The sequence below is a fragment of the Martes martes genome (assembly GCF_963455335.1).
Source record: "Martes martes genome assembly, chromosome: 8".
NCBI lineage: Eukaryota > Metazoa > Chordata > Mammalia > Carnivora > Mustelidae > Martes > Martes martes.
This window is the reverse complement of record NC_137895.1, coordinates 141,588,771-141,605,537: the sequence shown is the minus strand read 5'-3', so window position 1 is coordinate 141,605,537 and position 16,767 is coordinate 141,588,771. Positions and strand designations below refer to the sequence as shown.

General features: G+C 47.2%; 1 protein-coding gene across 2 annotated transcripts in view; it reads right to left on the bottom strand.

Annotated features, from left to right (window-relative positions):
- Nucleotides 1-16,767, bottom strand: part of LARP4B (La ribonucleoprotein 4B) — a 91,907-nt gene that overhangs the window by 48,852 nt on the left and 26,288 nt on the right. For both annotated transcript variants that reach the window (XM_080811237.1, XM_080811236.1), the window contains exon 3: nt 16,090-16,149. In XM_080811237.1, coding sequence (XP_080667363.1) covers nt 16,090-16,149 — 60 coding nt within the window. The remainder of the gene's footprint in view (nt 1-16,089; nt 16,150-16,767) is intronic.

Here is a 16,767-nt window from a genome sequence, read left to right as displayed (position 1 = left end):
ATGAATGTTTAATAAAGAATAACAAGAGTTTTGTGCCAGAACTGAAAAGAAACCTATCCTTATGTAAGGTACTACTTCTTCGGTGGTGAATACTCCAATCCAAGTCAAGAATTTGGGACTTAGCACAATGTTAAGCAGTTAACCGGTATTCAAGTGATGCTCTTGAGTGACAAGGGATGAAAGAATGGAGACATATACTTAGGAGCTGATGACATGACAACTACCTCGAGTCTGCTAGGTGCCGGGCACATTCATGTGCCTTCCTGAGCGGAATCCCAACCGCCCTATGAGGGTGTCACAAAGAAGAAAACCATGGCAGAGAGAGCTTAACTAACATGTCCTCGAAGACAGTAATTAGAAAACTGTTCTAACATCAGCAAAAACAAAACATTACCAAGAACTCATTACCTTCTTGTAATTCACATGAAAAATGACTTGTCTGCTGTATTTCTTTAAGGTGTGGGTCTTCTCCTGAAGTCATGTGGAACTCCAAGCATCCATCAACAACTCAAGTTTCACCTGCTTGGCGACCTTATTTTTCCACTAAAAATTCATGGCTAAGCAGTGGTTATTAAAAAGTGAGCTGACCTGGGGTGCCTGGGTGGCTCAGTGGGTTAAAGCCTCTGCCTTCAGCTCAGGTCATGATCTCGGGGTCCTGGGATCGAGCCCCGCATCGGGCTCTCTGCTCAGTGGGGAACCTGCTTCCTCCTCTCTCTCTGCCTGCCTCTCTGCCTACTTGTGATCTCCCTCTGTCAAATAAATAAAATCTTAAAAAAAAGAAAAAAAGTGAGCTGACCTTAATAGCCATGCCCTTAAGTAATGTTATTATTTTTTTAGTATTTTATTTATTTATTTGACAGAGATCACAAGTAGGCAGAGAGGCAGGCATAGAGAGAGGAGGAAACAGGCTCCCCACAGAGCAGAGAGCCCGATGCGGGGCTCGATCCCAGGACCCCGGGATCATGACCTGAGCCGAAGGCAGAGACCTTAACCCACTGAGCCACCCAGGGGCCCCATCCCTGAAGTAATTTTATATAAACGACCAACACCACTCTTTCAAAGTAGAGCATCCAGAAATTCTTAAAAAATAATAAATCAAGGGAGGCTGGGTGGCTCAGTTGGTTAAGCAACTGCCTTCGGCTCAGGTCATGATCCTGGAGTCCTGAGATCGAGTCCCGCATCAGGCTCCAAGCTCTGACCCCCCCCCCATGCTCTCTCTCTCAAATAAACAAATAAAATCTTAAATAATAATAATAATAAATCAATAAATAAATTCTGACACGTTAAAGAAACTCTACCCCTCAATAGTAGGCTCCATTAAAAAAAAAAAGAAGAAGAAGAAGAGGGGCGCCTGGGTGGCTCAGCGGGTTAAAGCCTCTGCCTTCGGCTCAGGTCGTGATCCCAGGGTCCTGGGATTGAGCCCCGTGTCGGGCTCCCTGCTCAACAGGGAGCCTGCTTCCTCCTCTCTCTCTGCCTGTCTCTCAGCCTACTTGTGATCTCTGTCAAATAAATAAATAAAATCTTAAAAAAAAAAAAAAGAAGAAGAAGAAGAAACAAAAACAAAAAACCTAACAATTCATGAATCTCTTTTCTGGACAGGAGAAAGAACGGTCCCACTGACACGTTACTGAGTAGCAATCAGTAATGAGTATCAGAGAAGCAGACAAGGGAGCTGGGGAATATAAAGTATGTGAAACAGTTGGGAAAGGAAACTTTCAAACGTTTTATTTCAAGTTAGCATGGACTATTGCCGCCAAAGAAGCGCAACCACTCAGCGCAACCACTCAGCGCAGTCCACTGGCTCCTCAAGCGTCCGTCACGTCCCGTTCTTCATCTGATAAATGCAGCAGGAGCCACTGCCCAGGACCGGTGGGAAACAACGTCCAGACAAGGGCTCTGAGAAATCAAGTGGTGAAAAGAAAACAACCTGCATTAAATGTGCTCAAACGAGAGCACCGTGCAGGCCTACGTCACAATCAAAAAGGACCTGCGCATCTCATGTGAAGGGAGCACCAGGGCCCGTCTGTGCACTACACGGATGAGCCCCGCACAGACTGGCAGCTGACTGGTCCTCAAGCCCGCTACACAAACAGTTCTGTGCGTATCACTTAAAGGCCTAATTTTGTGATGTTCTGCCTCCACGACTATTTAAGAAACAAAAGCAATTAACTTAAATTTAACTCCTTTTGGCAAAAGTCCCAAATGTGGGAATGGAAAAGAGATTAATGGGTAATTCCCTATGTTACTGATGCTCATGTAACTGACATTAACATTTGAACCGCATCTATCTCCTTACTACCATCAATCATTTTTCTTGCTTAATGCAACAAAAATCACTAGTAATAAATAAACTATCATGGGGCACCTGGGTGGCTGAGTCGGTTAAGCACCTGCCTTCAGCTTGGATCCTGAGTCCAGGGTCCTGGGATCCAGCGCCGTGTCAGGCTCCCTGCTCAGAGGGGAATCTGCTTATGTCTCTCCCTCTGCCTCTGACCCTCCCCTCTCTGCTCCTGTGTACACACGTGCGTGCGCGCACTCTCTCTCTTCTCTTAAATAAATAAAATCCTTTAAAAAAAAAAAAGGTAAATGGGGCGCCTGGGTGGCTCAGTAGGGTTGGGCCTCTGCCTTCGGCTCAGGTCATGATCTCAGGGTCCTGGGATCGAGCCCCACATCGGGCTCTCTGCTCAGTGGGGAGCGCTCCCTCCCTCTCTATGCCTGCCTCTCTGCCTACTTGTGATCTCTCTCTCTCTCTCTGTCAAATAAATAAATAAAATCTTTATTGAAAAAAAAATAAATAAAATAAAAATTTAAAAAAGGTAAATAAACTGTTACCAAAAAGGTAAGAAATAACAAGTGCTGGTGAGGATGCTGACAAGGGAGGCCGTGCACTGCTGGGGGGAACGCAGACTGGGGCAGCCACTCTGGAAAACAGTATGGAGGTCCCTCAAAAAACTGAAAGTAATGGGAGCCTGGATGGCTCAGTGGGTTAAGCCTCTGCCTTCGGCTCAGGTCATGATCTCAGGGTCCTGGGATCGAGTCCCGCATCGGGCTCTCTGCTCAGCAGGGAGCCTGCTTCCTCCTCTCTCTCTGCCTGCCTCTCTGCCTACTTGTGATCTCTGTCAAATAAATAAATAAAATCTTAAAAAAAAAAAAAAAACCCAAAGTAGAAACCCATAAGATCCAAGAGTCCCACTTCCAGATGTTTACCCGAAGAAAACAAAAATACTGATTTGAAAAAAAGTATCTGCACCGGATGTTCCCTGCAACATTATTTACAGAAGCCAAGATATGGAAGCCACCGGAGTGTCTGCTGCTGGGTAAAGCGCATGTGGTGTCTACGCGACGGAACATTACTCGGTCGTAAATGAAACCAGTGAAGTCCTGCCGCCTGCAGCGACGCAGACAGAACTGCCAGGGCGCTCTGCTGAAGCAAACAAGTCAGACAGACACCCTATGATCTCACTTCTGTGCGGGATTTAAAAACGAACAAATAAACCAAGCTCGTAGAACAAATCTGGTGGCTGTGGTTGGGGGGCTAGGAAAATGGGTGAACGGTTTTTTAGTTTTACTTAAAAAAAAAGGGGGGGTTTTACTTATTTGTGTGTGTGAGAGAGAGCGAGCGAGCACAGAAGCAGGGCGAGCTGCAGACAGAGGGGGAAGCAGGCTCCCCACTGAGCAGGAAGGCCAGGGAGGGACTCGATCCCGGGACCCTGGGATCATGACCTGAGCCGAAGGCAGAGGCTTAACACGCTGAGCCACCCAGGCGTCCCGGTTTATAGCTTAAATAAACTGAATTTATAAACAAAACAATCTGCCGGTTGAGCCAACGAGATTCTGCTGTTAGCAGTTTGCCCTTCAGTCACGCATGTGCAGAAGGACCGTGAAGCGCAGGACGGGCCGCACGTCTGGCGGGATGTTCGGGCTCGTCGCGGGCTGCCGAGAAGCCACCGCACCGACCGACGACGGCGGCGGCGGCGGCGGCGGCGGCGGCGGCGGCGCTTGCGGCCTCTCCAAGGAGCAGCGCCCCAGCACCCTGTGGCCAAGGCCTGCAGGGGCTGCTCCGGACACGAGACAGACCTCCAAGCCAGTGAAAAGCAGCAAACGTGTAGCAGGACGCACGGATTTTGAGTCTTCTCTACTGTCCGAGTGTGGCCTCTGTGAAAGGACTTTAAAATGCCACGGGACAAACGCTTGCTCCGTTCCGACAAGGGGGTCGTGAGGAAGGAGCCGGGCGGGGCAGGGCAGCCCTGAGGAGCAGCCGCCGCGCCCTCACAGCAGAGGTCTGCACCGAGCTGCGTCTGACAGCCAGACACGTGCTAACGACAGCTGGCACACCAACGCTGGCCCAATATATCACACGGTAAACTGAGTCACAGTCCCCAGGTGGGAAATGGGTAAGCTGATGCTACAAGAACTCACGGCCTGACATAAACATTCAAATGACTGTCCATTATGTAGAATAAAACTTCGTGGAAGTTAAAAGCAATCAAAGTGAAGCACCAGCATTCCCCGACAATAAAAACTGAAAAACATACTTACTAACTGTCCACCTCTATTCTGCCATCCCCAAAGAACAGCCTCTTCTGCCACTGGTAGCCGGTAGGGGGGCTTCTCCAGCCAGAACAGAGCGACCTCTACGTCCGGCGGCCTCCCGTGCAGACACTCGCTGGGCACCTGCTCCTCTTCCGAGGCCTCGTTCCCGGCGGCACGAGCCCACGCACAGCCCCCTGGAAGCTCCCGGCAGCCACCGGCCAGTCCTTCAGAAAACGTCGCACGTGCAAACCCTCCCACTGGGTAACAGGCGGGTTCATTCAGAAACGGGGAGAACCACGGCCCCGGGAAGCTGGGCAAGTCCCCTCCTGCAGGGTTCGCAGGTGTATTTACAGCGTCTTCTGTGAGGGGGAAGACACGGGCCCCGCCGTGTGGCGCTGCTATTTCTGCACTGTCCCCTGCGATGACAGGAACCACGTGCAGCACCTCGTGAGGAGGGTCTGTGCATCCGTCCACTCGGGCCACACGGGAACATCCCTCAAGAGTCTCCCCCAGTTCCATTTCTCTGAGAGTCACCTGTGGACTTCCCACAAAATCCACCCCGCCGGTCCACGCAGGGCCATTCGGCACGGGTCGGGCACGACTTTGCCTGACACGGCGAGCGTGTGTGCTCACCCCGCACACGTGGATGCTGTCCCTCTCCCCTCCCTGACCTGGTGCTGCCGGCGTGCTTGTCCCCGTCGTGCCACCCACTAAGGCATCCGCACGCTCCTCAGCGGAGTCTGAGAACACCTGCTGCAGTCCTGCCTTTTCACGGCTGTGAACAGAGTCCGTGTCTCCTACCTGCGACCTCTGCTCGCCCGAACTCGAACCCTGGCTCAGAGGCGGAGCGCGACCGGGACCCTCCCGTCTGCAGGCACTCAGGGCGCCGGCCGCATCGCCCTCCCACGTGCAGCGGCTGCTGCCACCGGGCGGCGCCGTGGGGGCCACCGGACCCCGAGCCGCCCCGCGGGGTGCTGCGCCGGTCTCCCAGGGGGAGGTGGTCTCCGAGTCTGACTTCACATCTCCTCCGTCACCCTCACGGGTCTCTCTTGGACTGGCCTTCAGTGACTCTTCTCCGGCACTTCCTGACCCTGGCTGGTCACGCACTGCACTCTTCACACACACCTCATCTTCTGTTTTAACACGCGGGCGAGTTTCACGTTCTTCTTCTGGGCCGGTGAAAGCAAACGCAGAGGAGATAAAGCTACCCTGAAAACAGCCGGAGCCGTCAAGAGACTCGCCGTCCGGGGGCACCTCCTGGGAGCTCCCGAGTTCCGGGGTGCCCGTTCTGGGGAACACTCCCTCCACGCCTGTCTTGCACGGCGCCGCAGTTACATCACAGATCTGTGCTTGGGCCGGGCTGGCCCCAGCGTCTGCACACAGGTCTGCCACCTGATGTGAAGGTCTCCACTCGAAAGCCCTCTGTCCATGACCCTCTCCTTCAAAAATGCTCACTTTATCCCCATCTGGGCAAGGCGAGCTACTTTCAGAGTGCAAAGACGAGTGGGCTTTGTTCACAGGCTGGATGCTTCCGGGTTTCAGGCTGCAGACGCCAGGCTGCTGCCCCCCGGCCGTGGCTGGCCCCAGCAGGCAGGCCAGTCCCGCATCACCGGGTCCGTTACGGGCTACTTCTCGGCAACTGGCATGAACGGGAAGACGCTGGTTTCTAAGGCTCAGGCAAGGGACACACCTTTCCCAACTCGGAGGAATCCTATCTAGACTCCGGGGAAGGAGACTACCTTCCGGCCTGCCGACATCAAGGCGGAAATAATCACTGTCCTTCAGCGGTCTCAGAGAATTATCTTCTCTTCCCTTTTCAGAGTTTAAGCTCCGGCCTACGCTCACTGCTACAGCCCCAGATCCACCATTGTTCTCCGTTTCTGAAGGGTGGGTTAGTGAATCAACGTGCGAGTCACCCATGGGACTTACCTGTTCTAGACTACAGTTCTCACTTCCTTCCGGGAGGACACACACACGTCCCGGCGAGCTAGTGCCCACGTTACGGTTAAGTGCAGGGAGTGTGCCCGCATTACGTACTGCGCTGCTTTCTGTGCAATCTTGAGGGAACCCGGTGTAAGCGTGAGCCCTTAAAGACACAGTCGTTAGTTCCAAACCAGGTTTAGTATTTTCCTTAAAAACTTCCTTGCTTTCATTCGGGCTGGGCATGCCCCGTGGGGACCGCTCTTCCTGCGGGGCCGCTAACTGTCCTGGGCCTTGTGCAGCCTTCCCCGGCGGCCGGGCCCCTCTGCGAAGTCCCTCAGAGGTGACAGCTGAGCGACCATCTTCCCCGGCAGCTGCGCCACACACGGGGGCACACAGCTCCTCGGCGAGGCCCAGGCCGTCAGGATCTACAACACAAATACTGTACAACTCGCTCTCTCTCCAAGTCCCATGTGCCTGGTGACCACCGCAAACAGGGTGTCTGCCCGTCAGCCCCCTGCCAGACCCGCCTGAAGAGCTACCGTCACTTCGGATCTGAACGTTCACCGCCCTGCTGTGCCCTGTGAGGGCGTTTATGCGAGCGGCCGGGGGACGGCCGAGACGGCTCCCTACGAGGGCGCCTCCCTGCACTCCCTGGCCGGAAGACAGAGCCTGGTCACCTTTGGGACGAACGTCTTCAGAGAAACCCCAACCGCCGACAGAGCTCACACCGCGAGTGACCGAGACACGGCCACGACCGTGCTCCAGAGCACGGTCTGAAGTCGTCTCTGTCTCGTCGAAGCTTTCAGACCTAGGCAGGAACCGGGGCACGGGAGGGGACACGGAGTCCGACGACAGCCTCAGCCCCAGCCCCCGCGGGGGCCCCGGCCTCACGGAAGCCCTCACCCCCAGAGCGGCTCCCGCAGCCGCCCCGCCGCCTCCATGTCGGACGCCGGGCAGCTCCTCACCTTCAAGGGTATCAAATAATGAAGACAAAGCTTTACTTATCTGGTGCCCCGACTCCGCCTCCACCACAGAGTCCGGCAACAGGCCGGCTTTTTCGCTGTCACTGTCACCGCTTACTTCTTTGCTGAAGCAACAACCCATGTTCGAACGTTGAAAAGCTCACACAACCATGCCTGCCGTTCTCAGAGCCTCCCCAAGTGCATCTCACGCGAACTTGCTGTGACTTCTGACGAGAGGCCGACACCCAGACACCAAAAATAACCCCTTGCACAGCAGTCACATGTCCCTGCCACTCAAATCCAAAACCCGAACCACAAGAGGCCCCGCCGAGCAGCCGTCCTCCGCCACGCACTAGAGACCAAACGCCACGGGGAATCCAAAGCCTCAGAAGAACAATACATAATTTCCGTAGTATTTTTCCTATTCTCATACATTCTATTAAAAAAAAAATCCCTACAATTGTTATCCCAGCCAGAACAAGACATCGCAGACTCCTGCGTTTTCCACGCTGTTTCCGCATTCTCTGAATTACATGCCGTGGGATGACGGCAACCCACGGAGAAACGACGACGAACCCGTGTTCTTTAGACTGTACGGGCGGCGAGCGCTGCAGCTCACTTCCGGCCTTGAGAACCGAGCCCGCAGGTACAGAGGAGTACCTGCGAGGCGCGACGCCAGAACGGTGTCCACAAGGGACACACACGGCAGTGTTTACGGTGAATGGCGCATAGTCAGGATTTGCTCTCAAACACCTCAGCAAGTCAAGAAGTAAATACATACACATCATTTTTTTTTAAAGTGTGTGTGTATAGGGAAGGAAGAGATAAAATACCAGTAGCAAAATGGGGGGGGGGGACTCTTCAAGGTCACGATGGGCACATCAGGTTTACTTTATTATTTTCACTCGCACAGATGTCTATAAATTCTCACTAGGACAAAGGAAAGAGCAAATGAGAGAAAAAAAGAAAATCAACATCCACCAGGCCAATAGTACCAAGTCCCTTGAAAGTTCCCCAAACCCTTCCTAGTCCAGATTATCGTCCAGGTGTGAGGCTCGGTTTATGTTTACTACATGCATAAGCTTTGGAAAGTCATCTAATCTTTGTTATGAGCTTTCTGATTTGTAAAGTGGGGCCAGCAACAGCTGTTTTATTATTATTTTTTTTAAAGTCAGGAATTCTTTTTTTTTTTTAAAGATTTTATTTATTTATTTGTCAGAGAGAGAGCGAGAGAGTGAGAGAGCGAGAGAGCGAGCACAGGCAGACAGAGTGGAAGGCAGAGGCAGAGGGAGAAGCAGGCTCCCTGCTGAGCAAGGAGCCCGATGTGGGACTCGATCCCAGGACGCTGGGATCATGACCTGAGCCAAAGGCAGCCACTTAACCAACTGAGCCACCCAGGCGCCCCACAACAGCTGTTTTAAAGAGTTGGCATGAGGACAGTAAGTAAAATACTCAGATCAGAACCTTAATACCCCTCCTAAGTCCTCGCACTCTGGCGCCAGGCCACCTCTAGAGCCGCCTCCTACTCTGTCATGCCTCCCTCCTCACCTTCTCTAGTCCATCCACGGAACCCAACCAAACAACCCCAGCACGGCCTGCGTTTGCCCATCTGTCATGACTCCTAGCCATGCTTTCCCAATCGCATCATCCTTTGTAAGATCATCCCCCCCAACTAGGCAGGACTACCGTCTCCCATCCCCACACGCTGGTCACTCTTTATGCCTCTAGGAAAGCATGCTAACAGCAAGTCTCAGCGCTGGTCCCATCAACTACCTCAAACCTGGGTCTGTACTGGCCTCAGAATCTGCAGGTGCTCTAAAAGGATTAAAAGATGCAAACACAGGAATACCTGGGTGGCTCAGCTCCTTAAACACACACCTTCTGATTTCAGCTCAGGTCATAATTTCAGGGTCATGAGATCGAGCGCCATGTCAGGCCCCGTGCTCAGTGTGGAGTCTGCTTGTCCCTCTCCCTCTGCTTCTCCCCACACTCGTGCACACTCTCTCACTCTCAAGTAAATAATTTAATTTAAAAAGATGTAAACACAAAATCTTAAAGACATGCCCATGTTTGTACATAAGTTGAGGAGCACAGCAGCACTGTGCAACAATACTTTAACTGACCTGCTCTGTTGAGAAAAGAGTTGGATTTAAAATGTCCCAGCATCAGGGGTGGCTGGGTGGCTCAGTTTGGCTCAGGTCATGATCCCAGGGTCCTAGGATCGAGCCCCGCGTCAGGCTCCCTGCTCAGCAGGGAGCCTGCTTCTCCCTCTCCCTCTGCCTGCCTCTCTACCTACTTGTGCTCTCTATCTCTCTGTAAAATAAAGAAATAAAATCTTAAAAAAAAATAAAGTGTCCCAAACTCACTCACGCCTGGTGAGGGCCAAGCGACACCAAGTATGCCATAGAAACACACCAGCAAAGTCATGGGCAAGTCGTGCGTGTGGCGTTCAGCAGCTCAGGCTGAAGAAGCCCTGGGGAACTGGTAACACAAGTATCTGGCGACGCAGCTTTAGTTCCAATAAAACGTCACCTGCCAGACTAAATGAATGTCATTAGTTTGCATTTTATTGGTTTGGGCAATGAAGTTTTGCATTTCTGTAAAAGTTACAAGCAGTAAGAGTTTATCAGTAGTTCCCTATTATTAGAAAATCAATTAAATAACAGCTTAGAAAACGTTCTCCTTTAAAATGTTATAAAAAGTCGAGGAAAATGGGGAACTAAGTATCTCCAAGCTTTCATTCCCCTCAGAAATATCAAGAAAACAACGAAAAGGGGCGCCTGGGTGGCTCAGTCAGTTCAACAACTGCCTTCAGTTCAGGTCACGATCCCAGAGTCCTGAGTCAGGCTCCCTGCTCAGCGAGAAATCTGCTTCTCCCCCCCACCCCTCCCCCTTGCTCATGCTCTCTCGTATTTTATAAAAATATAAAATCTTTAAAAATTGAAAAAAATTTCAGTTTAAAGTGTAAAAAAAAAAAAACAAAAAGAGGGGGCACCTGGGTGGCTCAGTGGGTTAAAGCCTCTGCCTTCAGCTCAGGTCATGGTCCCAGGGTCCTGGGATGGAGCCCCGCATCGGGCTCTCTGCTCAGCGGGGAGCCTGCTTCCCTTCCTCTCTCTCTGCCTGCCTCTCTGCCTACTCGTAATCTCTGTCTGTCAAATAAATAAATAAAATCTTTAAAAAACAAAAAAAAGATAAAGTAAATAAAGGACTGTCTGAAGCCCACAAAAGCTAGGGTGAAACTCTGGGAAATCAGGGAAATCAATAGCAGTCATGTATATGGGAAATTCCAAAAGCCACACCCAGGCAAGACAGACACTCAGAACAGTCCTGAGAAGACCTTAGGCTTCCACCTTGGGGTGATCCCCAAGTCTCTAAGCATGCTGAGCTAATCCGTGAGGGGCTGTTTCAGAACAGAGCCAATCTATGAAGACTAGAAAGGGTAGCTGTAGTCTCTCTCCTGTTTCCTTTGGGGAGGAAGGGGTCTGGACTGTCTGTTTCAGTCCCGGCATTAATAGAAATCTCTGTCAAAACATTGGCTAACACAAGCTACAAGAACAGAGACTTCAATGAACACACATATGACAAGGGACAGTCTTTTCAAAAATAATTTGGGAAAGCCTCAAAACAGTACGACATTATACACATAAAATCAAATGCCCAGTTCTCAGCAACGACAAAAATCACAAGGCAAACAAAGACACAGGAAAACACAACTCACTCAAAGGAACAAAATTCACTATCCCCAAGAAAGCTCAGAGATGGGACTTACTCCACAAAGACTTTAAAACAACATTTTTAAATGTGCTCAAAGAACAAGGGAAAAACATGGACAACGAACTAATGTTAACCAGTAAAATGATATATGAACAAAACGAAAATGAGAATACCAACAAAGAGACAGGTATTTATAAAAAGAACCAAAAGGAAATATTCTGGAGCTGAACAGCAGTACAGTTACTGAACTGAAAAAGTCACTAGAGGGTTTTCAACAGCAGACTTGGGTAGACAGAAGAATCAGCAAATTTAAACAGGGACAAATGAAATTATCTAGAGGAGTTAAAAAAAAAAAAAAAAAAAAAAAACAGAGAAAAGTGAGCAGAGCCTGAAGGACTTACAGGACATCATCTATGTCCCCTATGGACCAACACATTCATCGTGGGAGTCCCAACAGAGGAAGGGCAAGAGAGAATATTTGAAGAAATAGTAGCCCAAAACTTCCCAATTTTGATGAATACACAAATTTACAAATCCACAAACTCAACAAACTTCAAGTAGGATAAACACAAAGACCCACAGCAAGAGACATTACAATCAAACTGTTGAAAAACAAAGCAATCTTGAAAGCAGCAAGAAAAACGCTACGTGTAAGGTACAAGAGCTCTTCAGTGAGAGTATCAGCCAGTTTATCATCAGAAACCTTACAGGCTAGGAAGGCAGGGGCAGATAGAGTTAAAGCACTGAAAGAAAAAACTGTCCACTGAGAATTCCTTATCCAGCAAAACTGTCCTTCAAAACTGAAGAAGAAACTAAAACATTCTCAGATAAACAAAAGCTGAAGCAGTTTGTTAACACCGGGTCTGCCCAGGAAGAAAGGCTAAAGGAGTCCTTCAGGCTCATATGAAATACATGACACAGTAACACAAAGCTGTGTGAAGACACAAAGCTCTCTGACAAAGGCGAATACACGGACAGTTACAAAAGCCAGTCTTATTATTTTGATTTACTGCTCCATTTTTTATTTTCTACAGATTTAAAAGGCAAATGCATAAAAAAAATTGTAAGTCTATATTATTGGGCATGTAGCAATAAAGATGTAATCTGTATGACACGAGTGACATAGAGGAGGAGGAGAATTTTACAAGAGAACAGTTTTTGTGTGTTACTGAAGTTTTTTTTTTATTTTTTTTTATTTTTTTTTAAAGATTTTATTTATTTATTTGACAGAGAGAGATCACAAGTAGGCAGAGAGGCAGGCAGAGAGAGGGAGAGGGGAGCAGGCTCCCTGCTGAGCAGAGAGTCCGATGCGGGGCTCGATCCCAGGACCCTGAGATCATGACCTGAGCCGAAGGCAGCGGCTTAACCCACTGAGCCACCCAGGCGCCCCTGTGTTACTGAAGTTTAAGTAGGATGAAAAATTAGGCAGTTATAACTTCTGGATATTATACGTAATTCCTATGGTAACCAGATATATGTATGATTAGGTAAAGATAAGTTTTAGAATAAACAACTAAACTATCAATTATAACATGCTGATATTAATGAGATTTTTCAATTTAGGTAAAGTATGCCTTGCAAAGACGTATCAATGAAGTCCATTACACAGTTCCTGCCCTTATGGGTCTTAAAACTGCTGAGAGAAAACTAAGACATCTGAAACTTTTTTTTTTAATGATTTTATTATTTGATAGATACAGAGAGCCAGAGAGCACAAGCAGAGTGAATGGCAGAAGGAGAAGCAGACTCCCCACCCAGCAGGGAGCCCAATGAGGGGCTCCATCCCAGGACCCTGGGATCACGAGCTGAGCTGAAAGCCGACGCTTAACCAACTGAGCCACCCAGGCGCCCCACTTGAAACATTTTTTAAAAATAATATAGAACATAACTTCTTAAATAAATTTTAATCAAATTATAAAAGCAATATAGGTGATTAGAAAAGGATGCATCAATGAAAAGAAAAGTTAAAGCCAAGAATGCCACTGCAGGATATAAACGTCTGTCAAGATAAGCAAAAAATTACGGAGGGAAAAAAAAAAGGATTAGAGTTGATTTTATTCCAAGTAGTAACTCAGTTGCTTTTCAATTATATATCCCCAATCTATATTTACATAGTTCTAATGGTCTTTTCTATATAATAAATTTATAAAGTAGTAAGTAATAAAACCTCTGTTTATTTCAAACTTAAACCCAACAGACTCCAACCTCTCCACTGAGGTCCAACTGGCCCCACTGCCCCCCCACTGCTTGCCTGAGTTTCTACCAGCTGGATTTCCCCTCCACAAACCTTTCCTTCTCCAATTTTTTCCATCTCATAATAAATGAAACCGCTATCCATCGGGCTGTTCCGCTACCCCTGACTTCTCTCTCCCTCACTCCAATCCAATCCACCACTTGGTGTGGTTAAACCCACCTCCAGAATAATCTGAAATCCAATCATTCCTAGTCCGATCCACCATCATCGCTTCTAACCTCCGTTCCTTAACAGTTTCCTATTTGCCTTCTTTGCTCACTACAATCTATTATATACAAAAACATACTGAAGCCAAAGCCATCCTCCTAAAATACAAGTCATGCTATTCCCCACCTGAAATCCTCACAATTTTATCCCAAGTTAATTCCATCCACTCAGAGATCATTCAAATAGGTTTTTGTTTGGGGTATTATTTTCTACTTGTTTCTTTTTTTAAATGAAATAACAGACACCAAAGAGGAGGTGTATCTTACCTTGAGTTTGGACTCTGAAGCCGGGTTGCCTGCGTTCAAATTATGGTTCTGCCACCCTACAAATAAGTAATCTTGAGGAAATTACTTAAGTGTCTCTGGGTCTCAACTTCATGAGCTAAAGATCCATTTTTTTAATGCTCACTGATTGGCTGGGGTTGTAAAGAATTACTATTCAGTAAGGTTTCAGTGGCGGGGGTGGGGAGAACTGTACAATAGATAGGATTAATATTACCACTGGATAAATGCAAAGTTGCTGCTGAATTATTCAGACACTTCTTTGGGCACCACTAACGGCAATTCTACTCTCACCATATCCAGCTGGAGGAAGGCTGAACCTTCAACAGACCGCTTCCGGAATCAGCCCGCCGGACACTCTCACTCAGCTACCGAAACACCTGCAGCTCTACACTGACGGCCACGCCCACACACTCGGGCGCACCGTGATGATGCCAGCTAGAAAGCTATTCAAAGCCATGCCGTTTATAACAGCAGGAAAGAAAGAAAAACAATACAAATGCCCCCAAACCAATGGCTAAAGAACCAGAGCAATGCAACATAAAGAAAATACCATAATGGCAAGGACAAGGAGATACACAGACGAAATCATGCCATGTGGGAAAAGATGAGGTGAAATATATGTGTGCTGATTACAACTCCATAAAAATGTGTGTATCCTTTCATTTTTTGTAAAGATGCTCAAGTTTGTTGTAAATAAAGCTTTGTTATAAGCCCAGATATCTCCCAGGGCACCTTCCAGCTCTAGTATTTAATGATCCTATGAAAAACCTAAGTGTGCAACACCCTTTTAACACTGGCAAATAGTACATCCACATTTTACAAAACTTTGCATCAGAGATGGAATGTGCCCAAGGGCCACAAGGGGTGCAAAAGATCAAGGCCAAACCAAGAACTTGCCATCAAGGGTCTCTTATAGGGCATTAGCTCTTACAAGTGACAAAGCATATACAGGCAGTACTAGTTGCATATTATTTCTGTAGAGAAGTGAAATTCTACATTCTGGCTCAAGTGTTTCAATTCTTTTCTAGATAGGTCTTATCTCAATATTTATGCATAAATTAACAAAACAGGCAAAAAAAAAAAAAAAGATTCCAAAATTTAGTTTTATCCTTGCAATAAGTTTTAAAAAGATTATCTGAATATTATGTTCGACCGTAAATCAACCATGGGGAGGAAGAAGATTGGTCCTAAAAAGATTTTTTTTTAATGATTTCTGTATAATTTCCTTTTTAGATTACTAAAGGTCTTGTATTGGGATCTTAAACTACTTAAAATATTATAAAATTCATTTTAAAAAATCAATGTAAAATACAATATACCAAAAAAAGTACATATACAATAACGACAATGAAGTAATAATAGTTTGGAGGGAATCTTTCATTTTTAAAAATTCTACCTTATTGGGGGTGCCTGGGTGGCTCAGTGGGTTAAAGCCTCTGCCTTCGGCTCAGGTCATGATCTCAGGGTCCTGGGATCGAGCCCTGCATCAGGCTCTCTGCTCAGCAGGGAGCCTGCTTCCTCCTCTCTCTCTGCCTGCCTCCCTGCCTACTTGTGATCTCTGTCCAATAAATAAATAAAATCTTTAAAAAAAAAATTCTACCTTATTAAAAGGATCAGCAATCCAATCCCTCCTTCAGTTTCTACATGAACTGCTTGCAATTTGGACAAAATTTACTCTAAGTTTTCTAAGATTACTTTAGAAGTTTTTATATTTTAAATTGTTCCAGGTTTATAAGATCACTTAGAAGATGCCAAGCTAAGTCTGGAGTGGCTCCAAATGCACCTGGCATACGCGTATGCACATAAGGTAAAGACAGAGTTAAACACCAATGCATCTCCATTTGCTTATTCTTTCATTAACCACAGCCAAAACGTGAAACTGATTTTCTTAGTAAAAGCCTACTATGACTTGTGTACTTTAAAGAACAAAGACTTTCAAAATGTAGCTCTAGTCATATATAGCCCACAGATTACCAGTGGATCACTAAGAACACAACGATGAGTATTTGACACTAAATGAACATGCGGCACACCCGTCTGTAGACCTAGACGTGCAGCACACACAGAAGTCAGAGGAGGACACAGAGTACTGGCCACTTACAACAACCCACATGGGGCTCCCCCCCCACCAGACCCCCCTTTGTTGGAAACATCAACATTTTCTAATTTCGTTACAATACATAGTTGTTTGCGCCTCTAGGCTGTGAATTACCTGACTCAAAGCTGGGATGGAGCTTGTCTGAGGAGTGGTCTGAGATATGGGACCATTCATCTGTAAAATTAAAAACATCAAACACACCATCATTACAATGGAAGGCAGTATTTTCAAACCACAGTAGTTTAGCAAAAACAAAACCCCCTAAGAAAAATACATTTTTACATGACAAACCAATAATATTTAGAAAGATGTAGGAGCCTAGAAACTTAAAATATTTTAAAATTCTAACTGACCACTGTAAGCAAAATTCCTTGTAGTTTCAAAGGGGAAAATTTAATAAAAATCTGCTTTGCTTGATATGGTAAAATCTTAAAAGCAGTCAAAATTTATTTTACAGGGACGCCTGGGTGGCTCAGTTGGTTAAGCAGCTGCCTTCGGCTCAGGTCATGATCCCAGCGTCCTGGGATCGAGTCCCACATCGGGCTCCTTGCTCCGCAGGGAGCCTGCTTCTCCCTCTGCCACTCTGTCTGCCTGTGCTCACTCTTTCTCTCTCTCTGACAAATAAATAAATAAAATCTTAAAAAAAAAAATTTATTTTACAGTCCTAGTTAATTCTTTAAATACCTATCAGTACAACAGGTGTAATGTTATTACAGTATTTATAAATCACTGCATTTTTCTTGATTTCAACTCCAAAAGCTTTTAAGTGCCTAGAGATACGTGTTTTCTCTC